Source organism: Drosophila rhopaloa, unplaced genomic scaffold (assembly GCF_018152115.1).
Source record: "Drosophila rhopaloa isolate 14029-0021.01 unplaced genomic scaffold, ASM1815211v1 contig_2, whole genome shotgun sequence".
Classification (NCBI taxonomy): domain Eukaryota; kingdom Metazoa; phylum Arthropoda; class Insecta; order Diptera; family Drosophilidae; genus Drosophila; species Drosophila rhopaloa.
In genome coordinates, this window is record NW_025335083.1 from 18,711,077 (window position 1) to 18,734,037 (window position 22,961).

Sequence of the window (22,961 nt, forward strand, 5' to 3'; positions counted from 1 at the left end):
TTGTAAATCTCTTTTGACCTGTATTAGAATTTTCTTTTATAATTGTGGGTCGAATGTTGGTCTTCAGTGTACACTTTGCCTACTTACTTAAACACCTATTAGTTGTGCAGAATATTTGGTGGAAGTTTTTTACTCGTTCCCCTCTAATCAATCGGCAGGTGGGAAGTCCGCTCTCAATAGTTGACATACTTTGTAGACCCACAATCGAAATGGAACATTAGACCGCCGAAAATAACAAATTCGCCGAGATTATAGGAGAGAAACCACAGAGAAAAGCAGTTCCAGACAACCGCAGAGTCACCAGCCACCAGTCACCAGATCGAGCAGCATCCGCGCATCTCGAAAGATGGAGTCGGGCGCACTTATCATTCAACTTCGCAGCGAATCGCACGCGCTAAAAAAATAATCGGAGTGTGCTAAAAGTAGAAGGAGTCGCAGCTGAACACATGGCATGGCGGTGAACATGGACATGGAAGCCATAAAAATGCTGTCGTCGAGCCAAGAAGATGGCAACCTGTCCTACTCCAACTCGAAGTTCAATTGCAAAGAAACAGCAAGATTACGAGGCGGTAAAAAAAGACGATGCAGTCAGAAGAGCAGTGCCAGAAAAAAGAAAGTTATTGTAGCCGGTTGTGGCCACCTGCTGCCGTCCCTCGCCGCTGCACTTTGCATACTGATCTTCCAGTTGGGGCTGACTCCTCCAGTGAGGTCCATGTCACCGGCCAACGAGACGGTCTGGCCACCGATGCGGCATTACGATATTTGGGACGACCACTTGGGCGATCTTGGCGATTTTGAAGGGGAGCCTTTGGCGGAGGAGGCGGATTTCAAGCTGCAAACAGGAGTGCAGGAGGAACTGGACATCGAGATGCAGCAGCAGGACATATCAGAAGGGAGTTTAAATCAGACAAACACCAGGCAGGGAAAGGGTGAGTTCTAGGTAGAACTACGAATTTTAGGATATCATTATTTAAATTTTTAAAAGTCGAACTATATTAGATAAAGGAAACCCCTTATTAACTGAATGAGCTTCTAAATTATATTTATTTTACTTAATATTAAATGATTTTAATATTTGTAGGCGTAAATTCTATTAATCCGTAGAAATATGTTTTAAGTCCTCGATCATCATTTTCTCTTCCCATTCCAGTGATCCATCTATTTCCGGTGCCCGTGGATGGTGATTGTGTGTCCAACGATGGTCGGCGGATGGGCAACTGCCTGAACGCCTACGAATGCCGCCAAAAGGACGGACAGGCGAGGGGAGAGTGCGCAATGGGATTCGGAGTGTGCTGCGTGTTCCTGGCCAGCTGCAACACCACGATCTCCAACAACATCACCTACATCGTGTCGCCGGAATTTCCCAGCTTCATGCCCAGCAACTTCAGTGGCTGCAGCCTGCGGGTGAAGATGATGAGCGATGAGATCAGCCAGGTGCGGATCGACTTCCACCACTTCACCTTGGGTCAGCCGAATCGAAGGACTGGCGTGTGTGAAGGAGATGTGTTCAGCATAGGCGGTGGGCCGGGGGGAAATTTCTCTCTTTGCGGCCAGAACAGTGGCCAGCATTGTGAGTATACCACAGATCTAAAAATAATTACCTATATAACTCTATATCTTTCAGTGTACTATGATGTGGGGTCCCGATCTTCGCCCCGACAAGCTACATTGTACGGCAGTCTTCGCCCGGCAGATGCCAGTAATAACAGCACCAACAACTCCACATCCACAGGAGATCGCTTCATCGACATCAGTCTCAATCTTTCCAATCGTCTCCTGCCCCTTCGCATTTGGGAGATGAGCGTGGTCCAAATCCCCTTCAATCAACGAGCTCCGGCAGGCTGTCTGCAATATCACACAGGCACAGAGGGCATTATGCAAACCTTTAATTTTGCCGAAAATGGGAGACATTTAGCCAATCAGAACTATCGTATTTGTGTGCGTCAGGAGACGGACATGTGCTCGATTGTATACCAGCCGTGCGATGAGCTGTCCTTCCGAATTGGCGGTGGCGGACGAATGGCTACCCGAGGTGGTGGGGGTGATGAAGGATCTCTGTCAACGTCGAATAACGCCGCGGTCCAATCAAATCCCGCTGTAGCTCAATCCGATGTTGCAGGTGCAACAGCAACATCGGTTAATGCAGCAATGACCACGGCAGCTCCAACTTCCAGCACCCTGATGCAGATGCTGGCCAACATTGCCAACTCCACCACCACATCGTTAATGACCCTAATGTCCGGGAACTCTACCACAGCTGCTAGCGCAGTATCTTCATCCAGCAGCGGCAGCAGCACGGCCGCAATGAGCACGACGACAACATCGACCACTCCAACGCCGTTACGTTCTAGTACTGAGGCTTCCACCACATCGGAAGCACCATCATCCTCGCCAGCTAGTGACGATGTGGAGGGTTCAGGTGGCGAGGACGGGGAAGCTGGCGATGATGACGACGATGGCGGGTTCTTGTTCTTCAGGAGTCGACCGACCACAGAGGAACCGGGCGTTTCTCGACGCCCACGTCCAAGTGGAGGCTTCGACATTATGGGCATCATTCGCAACGCCCTGGACTTGCCGCTGAAGTGGCGTCGTCGCCAGGCTCGACAATTCTTTAGCACTTGTTCGGATCGGATTACAATGCCGTGCATCATAGAGGATTTCATAGGCACCGGGTTGGGCCCACTTCCCGGATGCGAGCCCGTTCACTGTGGCGCCCAGTTCTGCTCCTCGGGTGTGTGGCCTTGTCGCATCGAAAGCACTGTGACTCCATTTTACATAGGTGTCCATTTCGGCAACGGACTGGGTGCTGGCAAAAGCAATGCCGAGGATAATGTGGGAGCTTGTCTGCGTTTTTCCCAGGTGCAATGCATGTAAGAATTGGTGGGACCTTAAACTTTCATTTCGTTTTAGAAATTTGGATTATAAAAAATCAATTTTCCGATTTGCATCCAATTGATGTTTTCATATAGCTGCTTTTATCTTATTTTGAAATAAGCTTTTACATATTCTTTTTCTATTTTAATTTAATTTAGTAAACTTACAGACTATGTTAGTGATGCCCCGTTTACCTTACTTTTTTGAGGGGCCGCCTTGTATACAAAATTTTGTACATGACGGACACGATTCTCCAACTTATTCGAGCTTAGTTAAGTGTACATTTGAGTTTCAATTATTAAATAAAGCACAGTGGGGGAAATCAGAGTATTCTTAGCTTTTTTATAGAGCCTTTTTAATTTTGTTCAGGTAATGAAAATATATTGTGCAATCGGACAAAATGCAACCAAAAGCAATAAAAAAGTGTATATTTCCGTGTTCTTTGTTTGACTTAAGTTGCCGGTAATGTGTGCGTTTGAGAATGCGATGCCACATAACAATGGTGCCCTCTTTTAGGGCGACGACTCTTTGGATTGAGCTTAATAACACACTAAATTATAATACTAAAAATACTCGCCCGCCGCCTTATAGGCGCGTGGACAGTTTTGTTCGGCATACTTGGCGTAGGCGCTTGTGGAACCTTGTTTGATGGGCAGCGTACTAGAGTGTTTGTTCCATACGTGCACAACATACGAGTCCTTGCAGCGGGCTATCGTCTCCTCAAGCTTTTCCGGCTCGAAGAAATCGCGCCACTTTTTCCAGGGGACGGCGTAGAAAGCGCCCCTCCCGAATACCTTGAATCCGAGACAGCGCTTTGGATCCTCCTGCATCACGCCGATGTCCTTGGTGCCGCATATTTTCTGGGCCACACGAGTTATAACCCCAGGACCGTTGTTGCCCCAGTCTCGGCCATTGAAGTTGTACTGAAAGTCGCGCAGACACGATTCGGCGATTTCGTGGCCAAAGCCAGTGGCTGCCAAGCTCATGACCCCAGCGGCCAAATGCGTGTTGGACTCGGCGCCTGTGTAATTGGGGGGCACCTCCTCCATGCTCCGCAGCACTACCACATCCATGTCCAAATAAAGACCTCCGTAGCGGTAGAGGGTAAGATAGCGCAGAAAATCCGAAATGTGCGAAAACAAATATCTGGAAGGCGAAGTCAGTAATGAGTAATATCAAAGGAGAGTGACTAAGATAACCTCGAGCGAAACAAGCGTCCGTCTTTGAGCCACTCATCGATGGGTGTGCCGGCAGCATAGCTCCAGAGATTAAGGCGCCGAAGATGCACATTGCTGTAGCTGAGAATGGCGTCGACCAAAGGCTGCTGATGGCTGTTGTTGCGACCAACGGTAGAGATTCGATATGTGGGACCGGCGAACAGGACGAACACTTGGAAATTCGGATTATGCAATGCTGCGGACTCGATTGCGCAGGCCTGGCGGGCGGTGAGCTTCAGTTTCTCATACTGCCTGTTTTTGGTCTGGTGGCAACTGGTCTCGTGGAAGAAGATACTTCTTCCGGGCGTGGGCTTTGGCGCCGCCAGCAGCACATCCTCCAGGGGACTGGTTTCCGCATCAGGAACCGGCGTCTGTGTCGCCATCCCTTGGCCTTCCATGAAACACAGGTAGTTATCATTTTGCCAGGTGTAGCTATAAGCAATGCTGCCGACGATCACCAGGATCAGGACGCCAAACAGAAGGCGCAGTCTTCCGTTGTGAAGAAAGCGTGCCGCCAAAATGGGCAGCCGCAGGAGCATAACTGGAGAACTGAAACTGGGAGCAGATAAGAGATTGCTTTATTGCAGTTGACTGTAACTCACTCTGTGATCGCTGCTAACCCTACATCGCCGGTGTCATGCTTAATGATAAGCAAATTCAAGGTAATACAAAAAAGGGACCACAACAAAGCAATGTGAGTTATCGATAACTTATCGGTGAGGGTAGTTTCCCTCTGGTATACTTATGGTATATTACCAGTATTCATTTTTGTGGGTTATTCAAGAATTTGGTGTACGGTCACACTGACGTCGAAAGCGGCTTTTGCTTTGACAATTTTTTCACCGATTTTTCAATTACCGTACGCAACGTGAACTGGCCGGCGCAGAAAGACCGGTAGACGACCCATTACCCATATAGCAAAATAGTGAAATGAATGTTCCTCCTAGCGTGGGCAATGGAGGAGCGCCACCAGGAAGGGGCATGGGCTACACGCCGTCAAATGCCATTGTGCCGCAGTTTCCGCCGCCCGGATTCGCGGCCCCGCCTCCTCCAGAGCTGGCCGCCGCCTTTGGAGTGATGGCCTCCAATTCCGAGTGGACGGAACACAAGGCGCCGGACGGACGACCATACTACTACAATCAGACCACCAAACAGAGCTCGTGGGAGAAGCCGGAGGCCCTGATGACGCCCGCCGAACAGCTGCACAACCAGTGCCCCTGGAAGGAGTACCGCTCCGACACAGGCAAGGTGTACTACCACAACGTGGCGACCAAAGAGACCTGCTGGGAGCCGCCGCCGGAATACGTGGACATGAAGGCCAAGGCGAAGGCTGAGGAGTGAGTAATTTGCACTGCGTTTTTTATTTATTACTTGCTAATATCATGTTTCTTTCCAGAGCTGCAGCCGCCGCAAAGGCAGTGGCGGCCATGACCTCATCCAGCTTGGCAGGCATGGTGCCACATGCTGCACTGGCCAATATTCTGCCCGCCGCCCTGCCTGCTGCTCCCAGGATACCTACGCCAGAGATCCACTCGCCCCTGACGCCCAGCAGTAACGAAAACTCGTCATCCGCTATGGACCAGGCCATGGCAGCTACTTTGGCGTCCATTGAGGTGCCCCAACAGAATAGTAAATAAGACACCCTTACTTCTACTTTCTTGAATTAACAACATTCTCTTCCAGCTAAAAAGGATGACAAGTCTGACAGCGCTGTAGTCTTTAAGGACAAACGAGAGGCCATAGAGTCGTTTAAGGAGCTACTTCGAGACCGCAACGTGCCCTCAAATGCCAACTGGGATCAATGTGTTAAGATCATCTCAAAGGATCCGCGCTATGCCGCCTTTAAGAACCTTAACGAACGCAAGCAGACCTTCAATGCCTACAAGACGCAGAAGATCAAAGACGAACGCGAGGAGTCGCGGCTGAAGGCCAAGAAGGCGAAGGAGGACCTAGAGCAGTTTCTCATGTCCAACGACAAGATGAACTCGCAGATGAAGTACTTTCGTTGCGAAGAGGTATTTGCCGGAACACGAACATGGACGGTGGTGCCGGAACCGGATCGGCGTGATATATACGAGGATTGTATATTTAATTTAGCTAAACGGGAAAAGGAAGAGGCGCGGTTGCTGAAGAAGAGGAACATGAAGGTTCTGGGTGAGCTACTGGAGTCGATGACATCCATTAACCATGCTACCACATGGTCAGAGGCTCAGGTCATGCTGCTGGACAACGCGGCATTTAAGAACGATGTTACCCTGCTGGGAATGGACAAGGAGGATGCCCTTATTGTTTTTGAGGAGCACATTCGTACCCTGGAAAAGGAAGAAGATGAGGAGCGCGAGCGGGAAAAGAAGCGGATGAAGCGACAACAGCGAAAGAACAGGGACTCCTTTCTCGCACTCCTCGATTCCCTACACGAAGAGGGAAAGCTCACCTCCATGTCGCTGTGGGTAGAGCTTTATCCGATAATATCCGCCGATTTGCGATTCTCGGCCATGCTCGGCCAAAACGGTTCAACACCTCTAGATCTCTTTAAGTTCTATGTGGAGAACCTAAAGGCTCGTTTCCATGACGAGAAGAAAATCATTCGTGAGATACTAAAGGAAAAAGTATTTGTGGTCCAGGCTAAGACGTCCTTTGAAGACTTTGCCACGGTTGTGTGTGAGGATAAGCGTTCGGCCAGCCTGGATGCGGGCAATGTAAAGCTAACCTACAACTCTTTGCTGGAGAAGGTAATATGGAAGTTATTTTTCCGATGCATAATTTCCATTATAATTATTTGCAGGCGGAGGCCATTGAAAAAGAGCGAATGAAGGAAGAGGTGCGACGATTAAGAAAGCTGGAGAATGAGATCAAGAACGAGTGGCTGGAGGTCAACGTTTCAGTGGCCGAGCCATACGAGAGTGCCAAAAAACTGGTGGAGCACCTAGAAGCATTTGCATTGTACGAAAAGGAAATCGGCGTTGAAAAAATCTGGGAAGATTTTATAAAAGAGAGCGAAGATGCTTGCGGCCATCACCACTCGCGGTCACGCAAATCGAAGAAAAACAAGAAGCATAAAAAGCGAGTGAGGTCCACTTCCAGATCGGACATCGAGAATGAACAGGTTGAAGTGGAGAAATCGAAGCGAAGGCGCTCCAAGTCACGATCGGTTAGTATGCATATACGTTTAACATTAAGTGCTAGAAGTAATTTTACTTCCGAACAGCATTCCCTGAGCTCGATCGGGAGCATCGAAAGCGAAAAGTTGCTGAAGAAGAAAAAGAAGCGCAAGAACAAATTGCGAGGTGTACGTAGCAAGTCCCCCCCAATCCCCGAATCTCAAGAGATCTAACAAGGCTTACATTTCAGTCCTCCTGCGAATCGGAAATACCAGGAAACCAGTCGCCCGGCGCCCAGGCTCTCCTGCAGAATGACTCCAACTCGCATTCACCGGCCAAGAAAAAGAAAAAGGAGAAGAGAACAAAGAAGGACAAGGAAGGCAAGCGACACAACAGACACAACCGCTCCGGCACGCCCCTCAGTCCCGCCCAGTCTATAGAGTCAGCAGGATCACGAAACGAGGAGCTGACGTTAAGTGACGGCGAGCTGGAATCGAAGCGAGCAGCCCTGCTGGCGCAACTAAGCGAACAGTTGGACGAGTGACCAGTGGGTGGGCGCTGAGTCTAAGCCGACATAGACAGCGTGCGGCGTAATCTAGCTCCAGCTAAATGCGGTTTACGAGAAGCAGCTGGCCTTGGACTTAGTAGCTGGACAGGTTCACACAAGTCCTTGTCTTCTACTGCACTCCGCATTATTTAGTTAAGATGTAGTCCTGGCCACCAGCACAAGCCACACAGCAAACCCTTAATGTAATTTCTTAGTCGCAATAAGTTTCAATGTAAAAATGAATTAAAGCTAACAAGTCAAGTTTTAAGTTGGACGCAAAAGATTTTGAGTCTCTTCATCAAAATAAATGAAAAATAACATAATTACAGACAATCAATTTGATTGCTCCATTTTCATATTTTGAAGGAGCTTATTTGCAGTATGATATGGATTTCTGTTTACTACATTCTAGATTGCCCTCCAATTTTTAAAAGTCGATAGGAAACACATTATTACTTTTTACTATGTTTAATGACATTCTCGACAAACGCACAAATGGAAAAGTAGTTTTTCTTGTTGTGGTACTAAAACTTAAACTCCTTGTACTTCTTTGTGGTCTTGGCCGGATCCGTTTGCTGTCGCTTGCGCTTTGATTTTTGCCGCGCCACATGCTCGGCCAGCATGTCTGACAGATCCTCTTTCTGCAGGTGATTTTGCTGCTCGCGCATCTGCTGCTCATAACGCTGTGCCATCGCGTCGTTGTCCATGTCCAGTTCGCTGGGATCGAGCGCTAATTCCACGATGCCCTCGCGATCTGTGGTGGATCGTACTGCTGGCTGTTTGTTAGCCCCACTGCCACTGACATCGTATACGTGTGTTGATCCCATCATGGAGGCGCCTATGCGGTCAGTGCGCTTTTCGGGCAGCACTTGGTAAAGAACAGGGGTTTCATTGCTGGGGAAAAATAAATATTGTGATTAACTGGGTTCACAACAAAAAGATCTAGTTTAACTTACTCTTCCATCTCGGCTTCGATTTTCTTTTTGCGGAGCTCAATGTTTTCGGGGGTTTCCATGCCCGCTGGCACACTAGTGAGTCCAGAAGGTGTAACCAGTCCCTCCACTGGCGTTACTAGGCCAGTCTCATCCTGTTGATCGCCCAAGTCTTCACCATCTTCCTCCTCCTCTTCGGAAGACTCTTCTGACTCCGATTCCAGTTCACCCCATTGATTGCGTTCAATGTCAGCCTCGTCAATGCCATTCTAATACATACACCATGTTTAATAAATTTATGTGGCAATGAAATTGTGCTACTCACATCCAAGTCCAATATGTTGGTTCCAAATACGTCACCGTACAGCGGTTTTCCATTCTCATCCACTGGCGGCTTGCCCCAACCTCCTGCATGATAGCCAAACGAAGTTCCGTCTGGGATCGGCGCGTTAAGGCCCGGAATTTTCAGATTTGGATACGAGGGCGGCGGCCCGTAGCGCTGCTGGGCAATCAGCCACGGCGGCGGAATCTTGTGCGAGTTGGGACCAACGGGCATACCTAAAGCAATGCGCAATTCCTCGGAAAGATCGCCTGGCTTCTTCTCTTTAAGGCGCGTCTCAAACTCCTTGCCCTCATAGTACAGATCGCCATGAATTGTCATGCGGGGCTTTGTCTGCCACTTAAAGAAAGCATCGTGCAGTTTTTGGTAGTCAATGTCGATCTTCCCCATTTTGGGACGCACTCGTTCCCGCATCTTAGCCTTGAGGGTTTTGGCGTCCTCACGCTCTTGCAGTGACTCCCGCATTTCCATGATGCCCGTCTTTTTAATAAAGGCGGGAAGATCGAATGGAGGCTTCTCAATGCCCCTTTTGCCCTGCAAATATTTTCGCTTGAAGCACCAGTGCCGTGGCACTTGCACTGTATTCCTATAGGCCTTCAGTTGGACCAGTAATTTCGGATCTCTGGCAGTAACATCGTGCATCTCAACTACATCGGGTCGGGAGACCAGCTGCTTCAACTCCGCCACACTCAGACGGGTTAGTTTCTTTAGCTTCCGCTTGGAAAGCTTCTCTTTGTCCTCCTTGTGCTCGTCGTCATCATCGCCATCGTCGTCTTCGTCCTCGAGGAGTTTGTCGGCGGCCTTTTTGTCCTTGGACAGGGATTCGGGATCAAGCGAAGATTTGTCCTTTTCCGCAGGCTTTGGTTTGTTCTCCAGCTTAAAAATTTCGAAGACTCGATAGAACTGGCGGTACATAGGCGCCAGGTCTGCAATCGTTATCTTTTCGGGCACATATCTTTGGAAGGAGAGCAAAATGTTAGGGTTTTTATGCATAACCTTAGTGCAATGACTTACTCTATTGTCACATCCTCTTCGTGAGAATCTCCCGTCTTCTTATCCTTTTCTTTTTCATCACTGCGGTCCTTCCTTCGCTTGCTACGACTTTCTTTGTGTTTGTCTTTCTTTTCCTTTTCGACGGCCTGTTCGTCTCCGCTGCCCGGAGCCTTTGTCTCCTGTTCCTTCGCATCCTGATCCACGACCTCGTGCTCATCTGCTTGGGCCAACTGCTGCTGTCGCTCGAATTCCAGCTGGTGGCGAATCTTCTTGTTCAGCTTCTTACGCTTCTTTTTTTTTTTGTTCCGCTCCGCCTTACTCTGCTTGCCGGCCTTTTCGCCATCGCCACCGTTCACCTGGTTATCCGCATCCTCCTCGCTGTCCTCGCCCACATCTGCCTCATCGCCGTCCTGCGTTACGCCCCCACTGCCCCCTTGAGAATCGGCGTCCACGGTAAATTCGGCCGCACGCTGATCCTTTAGCGCCAGCACATCCTCCAGTGCCTTGGGCAGCACAAGCTCGGCGGTGGATTTCTCGGTCTCCACCCCATCCTCGGAAGCTTCGCCGGCAGCATTCCCGCTTCCATTGCCGTTCTCATTCCCGTTGGCCGCCGCACTTTCGTGCTGCTGCTGATCGAAACGAATAGACATAAGCGGCGTGGGCTGGCCGGCCTGAAACGTGAAACATTTAATAGTGGAATAGCCGGTTGCGCAATAAACTCACCTCATTATTTACCTGGTCCGCCATATATTAATTAAATAATTTTATAAAAACCAAACCACCAGCGAAAAAACAAATTTTAGCGATGGGAGAAAAGAGATAAGTGCACCGTAGCGATTGCTCGATAAAGTTGTACAATAAGTTGACAGCTCCTTTCCATAGGGTGACCAATGAACTGTACCAAAAGCGTGGTTTCTGCCGACAGCTGATTTTTGATCAATTATCATTTATAGAGGTAAATAATTGTACAAATATATTATTTCGTTTAATACTTACAGTATTAATTGATGTTTTGTTTATTTACTATGTAGCAAAGCATAACTAAAGCTCATTTCAACTACAGGAATCTTAGAGCTCACAGGGTGCTCCGAGGACACAAAGATGTTTAAATTTAATTTTGAAGTGGAAGCGGAATCTCGTGAAGATCCAGAGGCCGTTAAAAGTCCTATTTTCAGTAATGAGGGCGATTCCGAAGAACCTAAACCGGGATACACAAAGGATATAGATTGGTATCAGGCAGAGAAAGTAAAGCCAATAGATAACCTTATTTCAACACTGGATTTCTACGAGTTGAATGCTAAGGAAATGGATGTGGGAAATATAACAATTCGACACCTTGTAGCTGGTTTTCTGCTGGAGGATATAAAAGCCCAAGCACAGTTGGAAAACCTTGATATAAGAAAGTCTGAGGAAAACCATTCTGATCTAATAGCCGGGGTCTACGAGGGAGGTGCTAAAATATGGGAGTGCACAGAAAGCCTTTTATTATATCTATCCGAAGAGCATGAAGACTCCTTCTGGAAGGATAAAAGAATCCTGGACTTGGGATGTGGTTCCGGATTACTAGGGATATATGCCATGAAAAAGGGTGCGCGAGTCGATTTTCAGGACTACGTAAGTGTAAAACTAATCCTAAGGTTTGATATATTAATAAATCCAATATTTCAAGAACAAAGATGTTTTGGAATATATCACATATCCAAATATCCTGCTAAATGCAGACGAATCGCTAACTGAAGATGAAAAATTGGAATTTTTGGACAACCATACAACCCTATACGCCGGGGATTGGTCTCACTTCGCTCACCTAACGAAGGAAGTGGAGAAATACGATCTAATACTTACCTCAGAGACAATTTACAACATTGAAAATCAACAAAAGCTTTTGGAAACCCTTGCTGATCGCTTAAAACCGGATGGAATCGCTTTGGTCGCTGCAAAATCTCATTATTTTGGAGTGGGAGGGGGTCTGGAACAATTTTCGGAAAAGATCAAGCTTGGAAATTTGTTTCACATTCAAAATGTCTGGCAGTCGGACGAAAATTTAAAAAGAGGAATTTTACAATTAAAATTTAAATAGTTTAATTTTGAGTTTATTGGGGCTTTTAATATTAAAAACTATCCATATCAGACGAGACTTTATCCGCGAGTATTTGCGCTGGAGATAACAAGGCTTAAGCAAAAATTTAATGATGATAAATATATTTGCAATATAGTGTGCGTATAAATTTAGTACCCAAAAGTTTTAAGAAATGCTTATCTTCTTATCATCTTAAATGCGAGAACAGCACAGAAGGTCAATAATATTCGAACTGATCGGTTCATACTTATTTTGGATGATTAAACTTTTTTAGTGCTGTTATTGTTAAAAATAAAAAATGAACGAAGCTGAAATAAGAAGGCTTTTATTGTGTTTGGTAATCGTTCTTCTTACGGAAACTTGGATTTGGGTAGAGGGTGAAGTCACCTCGTAAGATTCCCAATGGAAAACTATACAAAAATTAAATTTTTAGTTTACAATTTTAACTATCTAGTATTTTAAAAATGTGTTCGAAAATCATAAGCAAAGATGGCAATCTCTTTTTCTCTTCTGTAGTTAATCACAATATTAATATTCGACTTAGCGGAAACTCCCGACTAACTATCAGCGAGGAGTTCCATGTGATAATGCTTGTAACGGACATCGGTGGCTCTAGAAAGCGGTCCAATAATGAGTGGAACGCGATGGAGAGTGTCGGAGTCGTCCGAAAGCGGCAGATCAGATGGCGTTCCTTTTGTCCCAATGATTTGTACGGATCCTACAAAAGTAAAAAAACAGGTGAGTTTAAAGTGGGTTATAAACTATCCAACATAGAGATTTCAAGTATTTGGATTGACACATATTAAATAATTTAGAAAGTTTGGTTTGGATATGGGATATATAATAGGCCTTATAAAATATAGTAATTTAAAATGGTAGTTGGTAACTTTATGGCACCTGCATAACGAATTTTTTGAATATTTTCTGAACAACTTGGCGCTTAAACTTTTTTCACGCGGCGCCTAAAATATTGGTTAAAAAGTTAAGTTGGCACTCCCCTTTACGCGGAGCACCCTGTTACAGGGTGATGTCCGTCAGCTGAGTTGTTGTTGTCGTTATTCCGGACAAATTGTAAGTAAATTCGTTGTGCCATAATTAAACAATTAAAATGGAGACATACAGCACTGATAATTGCGTTTGAAACGTTCCTCCTGTTTGCCAATAGGGCGTGCACTAATCTTATCTATACTGTTTCCGTACACGCTGTCCGGAACTCCCTGCAAAATCATTGACCAAATCGATGTTCTTAATGTCTGCCGGCTCCTCCGATTTTGTGACTGCAGCTCGAAGATCGGAGGACGTGGAGGCTAAGTCGGAGGAGAACAGCACTCTCTGCTGCTGTGAGTACGTGGGGGAGAAGAGCCAAAAGCGATCGCACATCTTAGGATGCTGTTGTAACTGCGTTGACTTCGACTTGGTGTGCACAAGGTGAGAAAGTAAATTCAATACAAGCTAGGATACAAATTATCTTCCTTAGACTTGTCACTTGCCGAGCTATCGATCGAAGGAACATAGACGGTATGCTGATCGCCTTTCAGGACCGACTACGTCTGCCATGGCGCGGCGGAGCCAAGCGAATTTCGCCGGCAGCCGTGGCTCCGGCGTTTATTGTCCCACTCATGCTGGGATTGGCCACTTTGAACTCAAAAACAGCCGTGGTGCTGATGCTCACTTTGGTGGGCTTCACCATCTGGGGCGTTCAGTTAGCCAAGAAAACGGCCACGCGAACCAACTTCTTTCTGAGCTGGCTGGTCTTCTCGGTGCTATACATGATTATCATATTTGAGTTCCAGGTGCCACTGCTGGAGCTGGCGCCCGAGGAAAATTATGCGCTGATGTTCTTCTCCTGTGCAGCCCTATACTGTCTCTATTCCACCAAGGTTCTGTCTCCTTTGAATCTTGTCTCGGCCCAATATGGAACCACGCCCAAGGATGAGTTACCAGGTATCGCGGAGGCTTCTAGTAGCGAGGAACAGGCAGAGGCCCAGATCACGCTCCAGATGGACAGTGTATTAAGTCTGGAAGACGATGACGAGGTGGTGGACATGGACACTGCTGAACGGTCGGGCCTGATGCATGGGCAGCCCAACATCTGCGAGATCTGCCGAAAAGTGACACCTAGACGGGCATACCACTGTCTCATTTGCGGAACTTGCGTGAAAAGGCGGGATCACCACAGCTACTGGCTTAACTGCTGCATCGGGGAGCGGAACTACGTGTGGTACATAGTCGGGCTGGCTCTGTCGGAGATTGCACTCCTGCTGGGTGCTAACTTAACCCTCACTTCGATTTGCCATCCGTTTATGGTGGTGCGGCCACTGGGCTATCCTGTGCTCCTGCCCGACGACTGCAGTGAGGTGTTTGAAGGCTTTGAGTGAGTAAAACATTTGAATTAAGACCATATTATATATACTTGCCTTCCTCAATCAGGCTTGGAATCTCCTTTGTTGTGGCTTGCTATGCCCTGCTCATCTCCGCCTACGTCGCCTTTATACTCACTCGGCAGGCCTACTTGTGGTGGAAGGGCTCCACTCTGCACGAATACAAACGTGCCTCTAACGCCGCAGGTCGCAACAGAATCTGGAGCAATTGGCGAGCCATTCTGAAGTGATCGCTCACATACCAAAAAGTAGAAAGCACAAGCTTGTCGCCCAAATACAAAAGTATTTCACTATAAACGCTGTTCCCCTGGTAGTCGTACTTAGTCGTAGCGCTTTAAGGTCTTATATGCAATTTCAAATTTATTCAAAATAAATATAATTAAGAAACTATAAAGTGAACTTTTAAGTGCGCTACCATAAGCTATCCTCTCTCGGTTTGTAATCAGGCAACAGCTCCCAGATCTTCATGCGCCATCGCTGGCGTCGCTCCTCTGTCTCTTTTTCGATTTTGAGGATCTGCGGCAGGCGCCGCCAACAGTCCAGAACCTTCCACTTGAGGTGCCTAGTTAAGATGTTTAAATACAAAAATGAATAATCCTATACATATTTATTTACAGCCACCTACCACTCGTGATGAGAGATTGCCTGCCTCGTCTTGGTGTCCTCAATCATCCGACAGCGCGTAGAGTATTTATGCCACCGTCCGAACCAGTACTCCATGGCATGGAGTGCATGCCAATCGATGGCCACCAGCATCTTGCTTTTCTCATTCTGCACATAAATCATCCAGGCGAACAGAGCGCGTCTCTTGAGGATGCTATGCCAACACCTCTCCGCTCGGATCATCTTCTCGCGCTGCTTATAGGCCGTGTAGTTGTGCCACGAGTGGAAGGCGTTCTTTTTTAATAGCTGTCGGCGGGAATCGTAAGAATGTTAATATAAATTAATATAATATAATTAATATAATATAAAGACGTAGTCAGAAAAAACATACCTGACTTCGGAACTCCTCGCTCTTGACCAGATTCTCGCGCTTGCGCTGCAGAAGCCGTTTGAAGCCCTCCATGCCAATCCGGCTTAGCAGTAGCCGGCGACTGAACTCCACTGCCTTCCGCTGGTTATCCATGAAGCGCTGGCGTTCCCGCTCTTTTAGGATCTTGGCCATTTTCTCCTGGCGTCGCTTTTCTTTGAGGACCTCTATTCTCAGGCGCTTGGCCTCTTCGTCCTCCTGTCGCTGTAAGATTCAGGGAGTAAAGGTATGTTAATAGGAGCTATAAGGTATATTTAAACATTCCTATAAATACCCACCTTGGCCTCCTCCATCGCTACCTTGGCCGCCTCCCTTTCGGCATCCGCCTGGGCCCGCCGCTGACGAGCCTGCTCATGACGGACACTTCTTTCTGTTGCCCGTTCCTGCATGTGCTGCAAGAATCGTGGCTGGAGCAGTGCTTTACCCTGCAGCCGGGCCATCTCCTCGTCATCCGCATCACGAAGACTGCCTATTAGCTGCAGGCACTTGGCCTTAGCTTTGGCTTTGGGATCCCCGCAGCGGATAACCGTTTTCAGCTCCTGTTTGAGATCCTCCCGTGCTTCTTTGGCTTCGTCGCTGAGTTTAGTCAGTTTAAGCTGCATGATTAGACGCTCCTGGCGCTCCAGCTTGATCCGCTGTAAGTCAATAATGTCCTGCTGTACTTTAAGTCTGGTAGAAGAACCCCAAATTAGGGATATTTATAAATATTTGTATATCCTTAAAAAAAAAGAAGAAACATACTTATTCTTAAACTGTTTGGCCATCTTGACGGCTTCCTCCCGTTGCTCCAGAGACTTCTGGGTTATCTTACTGGTCTCGGCCACAGTTTCTGTGCGCTGTCGCCTCTTTTCCTGCCGAACCTTGTCCAGAAACGCATTGATCTTTTGAACCCGATTGTCCCGCGCCTGGTAGGATTGTCCCTGCTCCCGCTCGATCTTCTCCATCGTTGTAAAATGTATCCACTTAAGGAAGTACTTGCGCATAACCACCATTTGAGTGTTGGCCCTGGCTTGGAACAGTTGGTCTATGATCTTCTGCTTCTCGTGAGTGGGTGCCACACCCGAGTCATCTTCACTGCCGCTGGACGATTCCGAGGGCTCAGGTTCCTTGGGATTTACTACCACCTTGGGCAATTCTATTCGTCGGATGAGCAGGGGTTCCGGTTCAGGATCGGCCTCTGAATCACCGATTGGATGTGTGCTTGGTGTTGGAGTTTTCTTTTGAGGCAACTGAAACTGCACCTGCTTTGGCGGAACAGGCAGCTCCTTATCGAGCTGTTCGTTTTGCTCCTCAGCAGCTTCCAGTTGTAGTTCATAAAGCGCTTCCTCGGCTAAATCGGAAATTACGGAGTCTATGCCATCGCTGGTGTTGGAACAGGTCGACGATTCTCTTTTCAGCAAGGAAGAATTACCGTCTGGTTGCTGCTCCTGCTTATTCTCCTGCTGCAGCTCCTCCTCGTGTCTTATAGTGCGGACATGAAGCATCTGGCGCTCGGCTGCCGCCCGCATAGGCCTAAAGAACTCCTCCGTGGAGGTCAAAGGACTCGGGGTGCGGCACCGCAGGAGTTTCGCCTTGCTCTCATCCGCTTGGACTTGCTTCGTGAAGTTCCGATACTCCAGAGCATCAAAGGATATCACTTGCTCCTCCAGGAAAGTGGGGAGCTCCATCACCTGGGCTTTGTGCTCCGCCCACTCGCAATCCATGTCCGCCTCCTTTTCCGGTTCTGGTCTTAGTTGCTGGATAAGGCTCTTGGTGGCCGCTGACTTGGTTTCGGAGCACATCTGCGCCATCTGACCTAGGGCCTGGACAGGAGTGTTGTAGAAGTTATCAATGTGCTGGGCAGCCTGGGCCAGACTCTTCACCAGGGGTCCATTATTCAGTTTGAAATCCGGTTTGGTCGGCGGCACTCGGTGGGACTTGCTCCGCTGAAATTGCCTGGACAACTGCTGGCGGAACTTCTGCAGCTGGTTGTCGATGAAACGCTGCTCCACCTCCAGATTGTGTGCCTTGGTAACCTCCAAAGAGTGGGCGTGGTCATGGGCCAGGGTGGCCAGTGGCAGTTTGTGAGGTATCTTCTGAAACTGTTCGAAGAAAAATGGAAATCAATACATTTTTCTTATGTTAAGTTTACTACTAGTGTATCAGGCTTAGTACAATAAATTACTTATTAATTTGCGATTAATTAGTTAATCGTCAGTTTTAATTTAATTATCAAATTAAAGTTGTTTCCCTATGATAAATTTAATTTTAAATTTCTGTTAAACTTATTAAAATTAAACAGCTCACTTTCTTATAGTATTTATTTCCTCTCACCATCTTATGCCGCATGTCCATAATAACACTAGGATTAAGCTGCTTGGGATCTTCTCCCTCGATCAGAAGGCGCTCCTGTCGCCTTCCCACATAATCCGCCTCGATAAGGCGACGCACTGCATCCGTCTTCAGGCCCAAAGCATTTGTCTGCTGGTGACGTTTGCGGATGCGATCCCATCGGGACTCCTTAATGGGCTTCTCACGACGTTTTATATGCGACATATTATTTAAATGTTGTCTCGAATTCTAATAGTAAAATCTAGTTTTTTCTATTTGAAAATAATATGGTAACTGAGTGCAAGGAAAAAATTCGTAAACAAGTTGAATTTATTGTCCTGACAACGAAAACTAGCGGCCCTACTCCCGTTACCAATTTATATTCAGACCTTTATGAAATGAAATAACCCCTTAAAAGCAAACACATTTTATTGCTTTCAAAGCACAGCTTGATCCATTTTAAAGTTTATATAAATGCCATAAATATTAGATAAGTCGATAGGTAACAAAAATTTAGAGGACTTTGCAAGCTTAGTTTAGCAGTATATTTCGTAGTAATTGAGTGAACTTTAATATTAACCGGCAGCCGGGTCCTTCTTGGTCTTTTCCTTTTTGCCCTTTTGTTTCTCAGCGGCTGCCAGCTCCAGATCAATAGGAGCGGGCTTGACGAACGGGATCTCATCCTGGAACTTGGCTGGTAAGTACTTCTTCAATGGTTCCGGCACCTTGATGCCCGTCTCTGTCTGATGGGTCTCCAGGATAGCGCAGATTACTCGAGTGGCGGCACACATCGTGGCGTTCAGCATGTGCACGTAGTCCACGGAGGCGTTCATCTTCTTGGTTTGCCCGTAACGCACCAGCAGACGGCGGGCCTGGTAGTCCAAACAGTTGGAGCACGATACAAGCTCTCTGTAGGCGCCGCTGCCACCGAACCAGGCCTCTAGATCCAGCTTCTTTGAGGCGGCATGGTTGAGGGCCCCTGATACGATGTTCACCACGCGATATGGAATGCCCAGAGACTGGCAGAACTGCTCTGCATTGCCAATCATCTCGTCCATCATCTCCCAGGACTTGTTGCCGTGCGGGGAGGTGAGCACGAACTGTTCCACCTTCTCGAACTGATGGACGCGGAAAATGCCGCGAGTGTCGCGACCGTGGGAGCCCACTTCCTGTCGAAAACAGGTGGACAGGCCAGCGTACTTGATGGGCAGCGATGCCTCTGGCAACCACTCATCGCGATGGTAGGCGGCAATGGGCTGTTCAGAGGTGGCGATCAGGTATTTCTCGTCGACGCCCACCTCCTCGGCCTTCTCGCTCCCCTTGCCCACAACTTTGTACAGTTCTTCGTCGAACTGCGATAGCTGGGCCACCTCCTGCATCACCTCCTTGCGCATAAAAAAGGGCGTATACAGAGGAACGTAATCACGGGCATACAGCAGATGCAACGCGTGCTGGATGAGAGCCTGCTCCAGGAAAACGGCTGCTCCGGTGAGGAAGTAGCCACGTCCGCCCGACACTACGGCTCCCTTTTCGGCGTTCATGCCATCGATCATCACGATGAGGTCCACGTGCGAGTACTTGCCGCGCTTTTCGCAGTCACCAAAAGTCCGTTCCACGCGGTTCTCCTCCTCGTCATTCGACACTGGGACAGATTCGTGCAGGTGGTTGCCCACCTCCCGCAGAGAGGTATTCCTCGTCTGCTCGGCCAGCTCCAGTGACTTCTGGTTCTCCGTCATGGCATCGTCGATAAGGACGCGCAGCTGCTTGATCTGATTGACGGTCAGTGGCTGCAGCGTTTCGGCAACGATCTCAGTGAGATCCTGAGTGACGCCGGCCGGCAGATCCTCGCTCATTGCGCCCACCGGCTCCTTTTTCTTCATCTTTTCGCCGATCACCTTGCTGCAGACGTTCTTCACCTTGTTCAGGTTGTCCGCGCGGTGGCGGCACTGACGCCATTCCGTGTCCTTGGCGATCACCGTCTCCACCAGAGCCACATCCTTGAAGCGCTTCTTCTGGTTATCGCGAACGGCGTCGGGATTCCCACCCTTGTCGCTGCGAAACAGATCCAGATCCAGCACCATATTAGCTACGCTTTAATTTAGTTTCAGTCGCGGATTAGTTAGTTCGTCGGCGTTTTCACAACGTGGCTGGCTTTTTGCGTCAGCTGGGTAGTGTTGTAAAGCGCAGAAAGGTGTTGCATTTGAAGGGGTTTCTATGAGGACGAAGTGCATTATCGTGACTCATCTTATTCCAGTAAGATATTGAGTGACTCTAAGATACAAGCACATTTATTTGTCCAATCCAAATAAACTGTTGTGCAACTTTAATTTAGTGCTGAAGGTTAATTTGTATAGTTTTTATAATTTTTTCTATTAATTATATATGGGAAATAAATTGAAAATTTCGGAATTTTCCAAAGTAGCTTATATTAAAATTGTATTTTTTTAGGAGGTAGTTTTTTCTTTAACCTTTTCTTACTAGTCTCAAAGTTAATTTATTAACTGATTTTTAAATACTAAGTTTATGATAAATATCAAGCATACTAAGTTTATGATAAATATCAAGCATACGTTTTTTTCGGCACAATTTCAAAATAATCTCTCACTTATTCACAACACTGGCAGTGGGAACGGCATCAGCCCTGCCTTTCCCAGCTGTTCAAAAAAAGTCCGATTGGAGAACACAACGAACCTCTAGCTGATTGCCCTTCCAAAAATGAGCTTCATTGATCAGGAAGTTACGGAGATCCGGGCCAAATGTGAGAAGCAGGTGCCCCACACGAAGATCATCATTTGCTCTAGCTCCCTAATACGGGTTGACATCTACCCGGAGCGGCCTAACCGATCGATGACCGTGTGTTTACGTTTCCCACAGAACTATCCGCGGAGCACTCCCATCCTGGTGGAGCTAAAGAGCCGCGTGTACTCCGACATGCTGCTGACGGAGCTCACTCGGCTCATCGATGACTATGCGCGGGACTTCATTGGAAAACCACAGGCGCTCTTGGTTCTGGCCTTTGCCCAACAGTATTTATCGGATAATCCGCTCTGCGTCTGCCTAGACGAGATCAAACAGCTAAGGGCGGACATCAAAACTGGGGGAACGGAGAGTCAGCTTAAGCTGAAGCAAAAGAACAGGAGCGTGGAGCTGGTGGCCAAGGGAGGCCTCTTCACGTATAGAGTTACGGCTGTAGTCCCGGATAGTTATCCCATGCAGAGTGTAGAGTTGCGTGGTCAGGAATCCAATCTCCCAGCCGTACTCGTACGCTACCTAAACGGCCAGTCGCGTGAGATAGCCCGTCAGTGCGTGGAGCCCCCGATCCGACTAAGCAAGGAGGCACTGGCCAATTTCCGACCAGTCAGAAGCTTGCAGCGTTCGCTTAAGTTCTGCCTGGAGGCCACCCGAGATTTCCATATAGAACTTTGTCCAATTTGTGATAATACGGTGCTGCCGGAGGATCCGCAGGACATTGAAACGGATGACAATGCGGACTCATTCATCGAGCGCGTATATTGTGGCCACCTTTTTCACCAGGGTTGCCTTAAAAAATACCTGTCGGAGCCGCCCTTCCCCAAAGGCGGAAAATTCTGTCCGGCCCAGCGTCGCCATCCGCGATCGGATGCCCAGACCTACATGGGGAGGACCCAGGGCGGAGTAGTCACTGTGCCCCGGACTCCGGACGACGGTGTGTGCGGCATAAAGCTGGCTCACGATCGCTGGGTGGTGAGCGTAAAGACGGCGGAGGCTCGCTGGGCCCAGAAACAGGCTCGTCAGCGGGAACTGGAGGAGGTGGTGGACTTTCTGCAATAACAGAGGATTCTACTCGGAAACAGCTTACTGTGTATGGTTATGTATTTTGTGATTTCTATTCGAATACGCTTATATTGCTAATGATAAAATAAATAAAATGAAGATGAAGTGCGACTAGGTTCGATATGAGCAAGGGTCCTGCATATCTTGTTAACTCGATGTCAATAAATTGAACACACTACAGTGCAACAGTCTTTTTCATCTCGACTTTTACAAATTTTGCACGAATTTGATGATGAGAATATTACTTAGACTTAATGGTAATAAATAATCTAATCTGTCTATACCCTTTTATGACATAATATAATAGCAATAAATAATAATTCAAATCGAATTAATTTAACTTAAATTTTGAGAAAGTGAATAGTCTGAAAACATGTTTGTTTTTGTTTCAGAAGCCTATTAAATAAAGGGAAACTAGTTAAATCGTTAAATTTTGTTCTAATTATGAAGGAATAAACTGGAAGCCCTTTGGGTAAAGGCTTATTTGGCTAAACTTCAGAAATCCGTGACTATTTCGTCGTCCTCGTACCGCTTAATCGGATCCCCCTTGATCAGCGATGAAATAAGACTGTAAGGTAATTGATAAATATATTCAATAATGTTTGAGCAGTAGTATGGAATCCCCAACTCACCAGTACAGCCCCACGAAGAACATGACGAAGTAGTAGCCCAGGTAAATCATACAATTCCGCAAGTGGACCTTTAATAATCCCCGACTGTGTATGTCTACCGGATCGTAGACACCCAGGCTATCACGCCGCTGGCGATTAAGTTCGTAGAAAAGCCAAATTACCATCGGCAGGTTTAACAGAAACATCACCCAATGGCCACCAATAAGCAGGAGACCACAGAGCAGGGCGTGGGATCCGAATTTGGGTATGACCCAGAAGTTGAGGCGCCGGCAACACTCCTGGGCATTCAGATAGTCGCACTCCAGATCCGCCAGCGTCAGGACCTACAAAATAATTTGACTATTTAATATTGTCCTCTTAATGAAAAACTAAACTCACATAGTAAATCAGGAGCAGAAGGATGGCTCCGTATACCAACAGGGTGATACAAAAGGTGGCAGTTTCGGGCAGAAACATTATTGCACGTAAGACTCACTTTTTTACTTAAAATTACAGGGATTTTCTTTGTTATTTACAGATTTTGCAGCATTTCGCGTTTGATTTGTTTTTAATTAAGAAAATGTACTATAAAATGCCATACTGCGTTTGGAAAACCAGTGCTGCAAAGCGGTTTGGCGATTTACCAGCCATAAAAAACGAATATTTTGATTTTAAAAACTTCTCCATTTTCTGGTTTCCAAAAACAAATTGAAGAAAGAATGTGAATGCGGA

The 22,961-nt window shown here is 47.3% G+C and overlaps 10 protein-coding genes across 12 annotated transcripts; 5 read left to right on the forward strand and 5 right to left on the reverse strand.

Annotated features, from left to right (window-relative positions):
• The first annotated feature begins 451 nt into the window (after positions 1-451).
• On the forward strand, positions 452-2,889 carry LOC108050494. Its single transcript, XM_017132206.1, has 3 exons — positions 452-929; positions 1,151-1,570; positions 1,625-2,889. The coding sequence occupies exons 1-3, from the start codon at positions 452-454 to the stop codon at positions 2,872-2,874; spliced, it is 2,148 nt and encodes a 715-aa protein (XP_016987695.1). The 3' UTR covers positions 2,875-2,889.
• Positions 2,890-2,952: 63 nt separating this feature from the next.
• Positions 2,953-4,816, reverse strand: LOC108050495 (lactosylceramide 4-alpha-galactosyltransferase). Its single transcript, XM_017132207.1, has 3 exons — positions 4,694-4,816; positions 4,074-4,646; positions 2,953-4,020 (listed from the first exon to the last, which is right to left on the reverse strand). The coding sequence occupies exons 2-3, from the start codon at positions 4,628-4,630 to the stop codon at positions 3,438-3,440; spliced, it is 1,140 nt and encodes a 379-aa protein (XP_016987696.1). The 5' UTR covers positions 4,631-4,646; positions 4,694-4,816; the 3' UTR covers positions 2,953-3,437.
• Positions 4,817-4,878: 62 nt separating this feature from the next.
• LOC108050493 (pre-mRNA-processing factor 40 homolog A) lies at positions 4,879-8,062 on the forward strand. Its single transcript, XM_017132205.2, has 6 exons — positions 4,879-5,428; positions 5,488-5,720; positions 5,775-6,823; positions 6,877-7,242; positions 7,300-7,380; positions 7,443-8,062. The coding sequence occupies exons 1-6, from the start codon at positions 5,022-5,024 to the stop codon at positions 7,734-7,736; spliced, it is 2,430 nt and encodes an 809-aa protein (XP_016987694.1). The 5' UTR covers positions 4,879-5,021; the 3' UTR covers positions 7,737-8,062.
• A 129-nt stretch (positions 8,063-8,191) lies between these two features.
• LOC108050487 (splicing factor 3B subunit 2) lies at positions 8,192-10,839 on the reverse strand. The gene is made up of 5 exons (XM_017132195.2): positions 10,728-10,839; positions 10,026-10,675; positions 8,997-9,966; positions 8,696-8,940; positions 8,192-8,633 (listed from the first exon to the last, which is right to left on the reverse strand). The coding sequence occupies exons 1-5, from the start codon at positions 10,749-10,751 to the stop codon at positions 8,264-8,266; spliced, it is 2,259 nt and encodes a 752-aa protein (XP_016987684.2). The 5' UTR covers positions 10,752-10,839; the 3' UTR covers positions 8,192-8,263.
• Positions 10,840-10,873: 34 nt separating this feature from the next.
• LOC108050490 (histidine protein methyltransferase 1 homolog) lies at positions 10,874-12,398 on the forward strand. 2 transcript variants are annotated; one of them, XM_017132197.1, is made up of 3 exons: positions 10,874-10,959; positions 11,036-11,618; positions 11,674-12,398. In XM_017132197.1, exons 2-3 carry the CDS (start codon positions 11,106-11,108, stop codon positions 12,082-12,084), a joined length of 924 nt encoding a protein of 307 aa, XP_016987686.1. In that variant the 5' UTR covers positions 10,874-10,959; positions 11,036-11,105; the 3' UTR covers positions 12,085-12,398. The 2 variants fall into 2 exon arrangements, with proteins under 2 accessions (XP_016987686.1, XP_016987687.1); XM_017132198.1 differs by having other exon boundaries at positions 10,906-10,959; positions 11,068-11,618.
• LOC108050489 (palmitoyltransferase ZDHHC23) lies at positions 12,112-14,864 on the forward strand. Its single transcript, XM_017132196.2, has 5 exons — positions 12,112-12,221; positions 12,601-12,822; positions 13,368-13,512; positions 13,562-14,458; positions 14,515-14,864. Exons 2-5 carry the CDS (start codon positions 12,672-12,674, stop codon positions 14,693-14,695), a joined length of 1,374 nt encoding a protein of 457 aa, XP_016987685.1. The 5' UTR covers positions 12,112-12,221; positions 12,601-12,671; the 3' UTR covers positions 14,696-14,864.
• On the reverse strand, positions 14,858-18,065 carry LOC108050486 (calponin homology domain-containing protein DDB_G0272472). Its single transcript, XM_017132194.2, has 6 exons — positions 17,809-18,065; positions 16,237-17,576; positions 15,774-16,164; positions 15,460-15,699; positions 15,091-15,374; positions 14,858-15,027 (listed from the first exon to the last, which is right to left on the reverse strand). Exons 1-6 carry the CDS (start codon positions 18,028-18,030, stop codon positions 14,877-14,879), a joined length of 2,628 nt encoding a protein of 875 aa, XP_016987683.2. The 5' UTR covers positions 18,031-18,065; the 3' UTR covers positions 14,858-14,876.
• A 171-nt stretch (positions 18,066-18,236) lies between these two features.
• LOC108050502 (serine--tRNA ligase, cytoplasmic) lies at positions 18,237-19,993 on the reverse strand. The gene has a single exon (XM_017132214.2). The coding sequence runs from the start codon at positions 19,884-19,886 to the stop codon at positions 18,381-18,383; it is 1,506 nt and encodes a 501-aa protein (XP_016987703.1). The 5' UTR covers positions 19,887-19,993; the 3' UTR covers positions 18,237-18,380.
• Positions 19,994-20,436: 443 nt separating this feature from the next.
• On the forward strand, positions 20,437-21,798 carry LOC108050499. Of its 2 annotated transcripts, XM_017132212.1 has the most exons (2): positions 20,437-20,574; positions 20,680-21,798. In XM_017132212.1, the coding sequence occupies exons 1-2, from the start codon at positions 20,521-20,523 to the stop codon at positions 21,613-21,615; spliced, it is 990 nt and encodes a 329-aa protein (XP_016987701.1). In that variant the 5' UTR covers positions 20,437-20,520; the 3' UTR covers positions 21,616-21,798. The 2 variants fall into 2 exon arrangements, with proteins under 2 accessions (XP_016987701.1, XP_016987700.1); XM_017132211.1 differs by having other exon boundaries at positions 20,437-21,798.
• On the reverse strand, positions 21,640-22,825 carry LOC108050501 (protein cornichon homolog 4). The gene is made up of 3 exons (XM_017132213.2): positions 22,629-22,825; positions 22,251-22,573; positions 21,640-22,186 (listed from the first exon to the last, which is right to left on the reverse strand). Exons 1-3 carry the CDS (start codon positions 22,704-22,706, stop codon positions 22,114-22,116), a joined length of 474 nt encoding a protein of 157 aa, XP_016987702.1. The 5' UTR covers positions 22,707-22,825; the 3' UTR covers positions 21,640-22,113.
• Between the last annotated feature and the right edge of the window lie 136 nt (positions 22,826-22,961).

Excerpts from the sequence above, each read along its gene's own strand:
- LOC108050486 (XM_017132194.2), bottom strand. The coding sequence starts at position 18,030 with ATGTCGCATATAAAACGTCGTGAGAAGCCCATTAAGGAGTCCCGATGG. Across the intron at positions 15,700-15,773 it reads TAGCGATGGAGGAGGCCAAG|CGACAGGAGGACGAAGAGGC; the intron begins GTGGGTATTTAT and ends TGAATCTTACAG. Across the intron at positions 15,028-15,090 it reads GCAATCTCTCATCACGAGTG|GCACCTCAAGTGGAAGGTTC; the intron begins GTAGGTGGCTGT and ends CATCTTAACTAG.
- LOC108050502 (XM_017132214.2), bottom strand. The coding sequence starts at position 19,886 with ATGGTGCTGGATCTGGATCTGTTTCGCAGCGACAAGGGTGGGAATCCC.
- LOC108050499 (XM_017132211.1), top strand. The coding sequence starts at position 20,521 with ATGAGCTTCATTGATCAGGAAGTTACGGAGATCCGGGCCAAATGTGAG.
- LOC108050489 (XM_017132196.2), top strand. The coding sequence starts at position 12,672 with ATGCTTGTAACGGACATCGGTGGCTCTAGAAAGCGGTCCAATAATGAG. Across the intron at positions 12,823-13,367 it reads CTACAAAAGTAAAAAAACAG|CTCGAAGATCGGAGGACGTG; the intron begins GTGAGTTTAAAG and ends TTGTGACTGCAG. Across the intron at positions 14,459-14,514 it reads GAGGTGTTTGAAGGCTTTGA|GCTTGGAATCTCCTTTGTTG; the intron begins GTGAGTAAAACA and ends TTCCTCAATCAG.
- LOC108050501 (XM_017132213.2), bottom strand. The coding sequence starts at position 22,706 with ATGTTTCTGCCCGAAACTGCCACCTTTTGTATCACCCTGTTGGTATAC. Across the intron at positions 22,574-22,628 it reads TTCTGCTCCTGATTTACTAT|GTCCTGACGCTGGCGGATCT; the intron begins GTGAGTTTAGTT and ends ATTATTTTGTAG. Across the intron at positions 22,187-22,250 it reads TTCTTCGTGGGGCTGTACTG|TCTTATTTCATCGCTGATCA; the intron begins GTGAGTTGGGGA and ends ATTACCTTACAG.
- LOC108050487 (XM_017132195.2), bottom strand. The coding sequence starts at position 10,751 with ATGGCGGACCAGGTAAATAATGAG. Across the intron at positions 10,676-10,727 it reads CGGACCAGGTAAATAATGAG|GCCGGCCAGCCCACGCCGCT; the intron begins GTGAGTTTATTG and ends TTCACGTTTCAG. Across the intron at positions 8,634-8,695 it reads ATCGAAGCCGAGATGGAAGA|CAATGAAACCCCTGTTCTTT; the intron begins GTAAGTTAAACT and ends ATTTTTCCCCAG.
- LOC108050495 (XM_017132207.1), bottom strand. The coding sequence starts at position 4,630 with ATGCTCCTGCGGCTGCCCATTTTGGCGGCACGCTTTCTTCACAACGGA. Across the intron at positions 4,021-4,073 it reads GGACGCTTGTTTCGCTCGAG|ATATTTGTTTTCGCACATTT; the intron begins GTTATCTTAGTC and ends TTCGCCTTCCAG.
- LOC108050490 (XM_017132197.1), top strand. The coding sequence starts at position 11,106 with ATGTTTAAATTTAATTTTGAAGTGGAAGCGGAATCTCGTGAAGATCCA. Across the intron at positions 11,619-11,673 it reads GAGTCGATTTTCAGGACTAC|AACAAAGATGTTTTGGAATA; the intron begins GTAAGTGTAAAA and ends CAATATTTCAAG.
- LOC108050493 (XM_017132205.2), top strand. The coding sequence starts at position 5,022 with ATGAATGTTCCTCCTAGCGTGGGCAATGGAGGAGCGCCACCAGGAAGG. Across the intron at positions 5,721-5,774 it reads TGAGGTGCCCCAACAGAATA|CTAAAAAGGATGACAAGTCT; the intron begins GTAAATAAGACA and ends ATTCTCTTCCAG. Across the intron at positions 7,381-7,442 it reads GCAAGAACAAATTGCGAGGT|TCCTCCTGCGAATCGGAAAT; the intron begins GTACGTAGCAAG and ends CTTACATTTCAG.
- LOC108050494 (XM_017132206.1), top strand. The coding sequence starts at position 452 with ATGGCGGTGAACATGGACATGGAAGCCATAAAAATGCTGTCGTCGAGC. Across the intron at positions 930-1,150 it reads AAACACCAGGCAGGGAAAGG|TGATCCATCTATTTCCGGTG; the intron begins GTGAGTTCTAGG and ends TTCCCATTCCAG. Across the intron at positions 1,571-1,624 it reads CCAGAACAGTGGCCAGCATT|TGTACTATGATGTGGGGTCC; the intron begins GTGAGTATACCA and ends TATATCTTTCAG.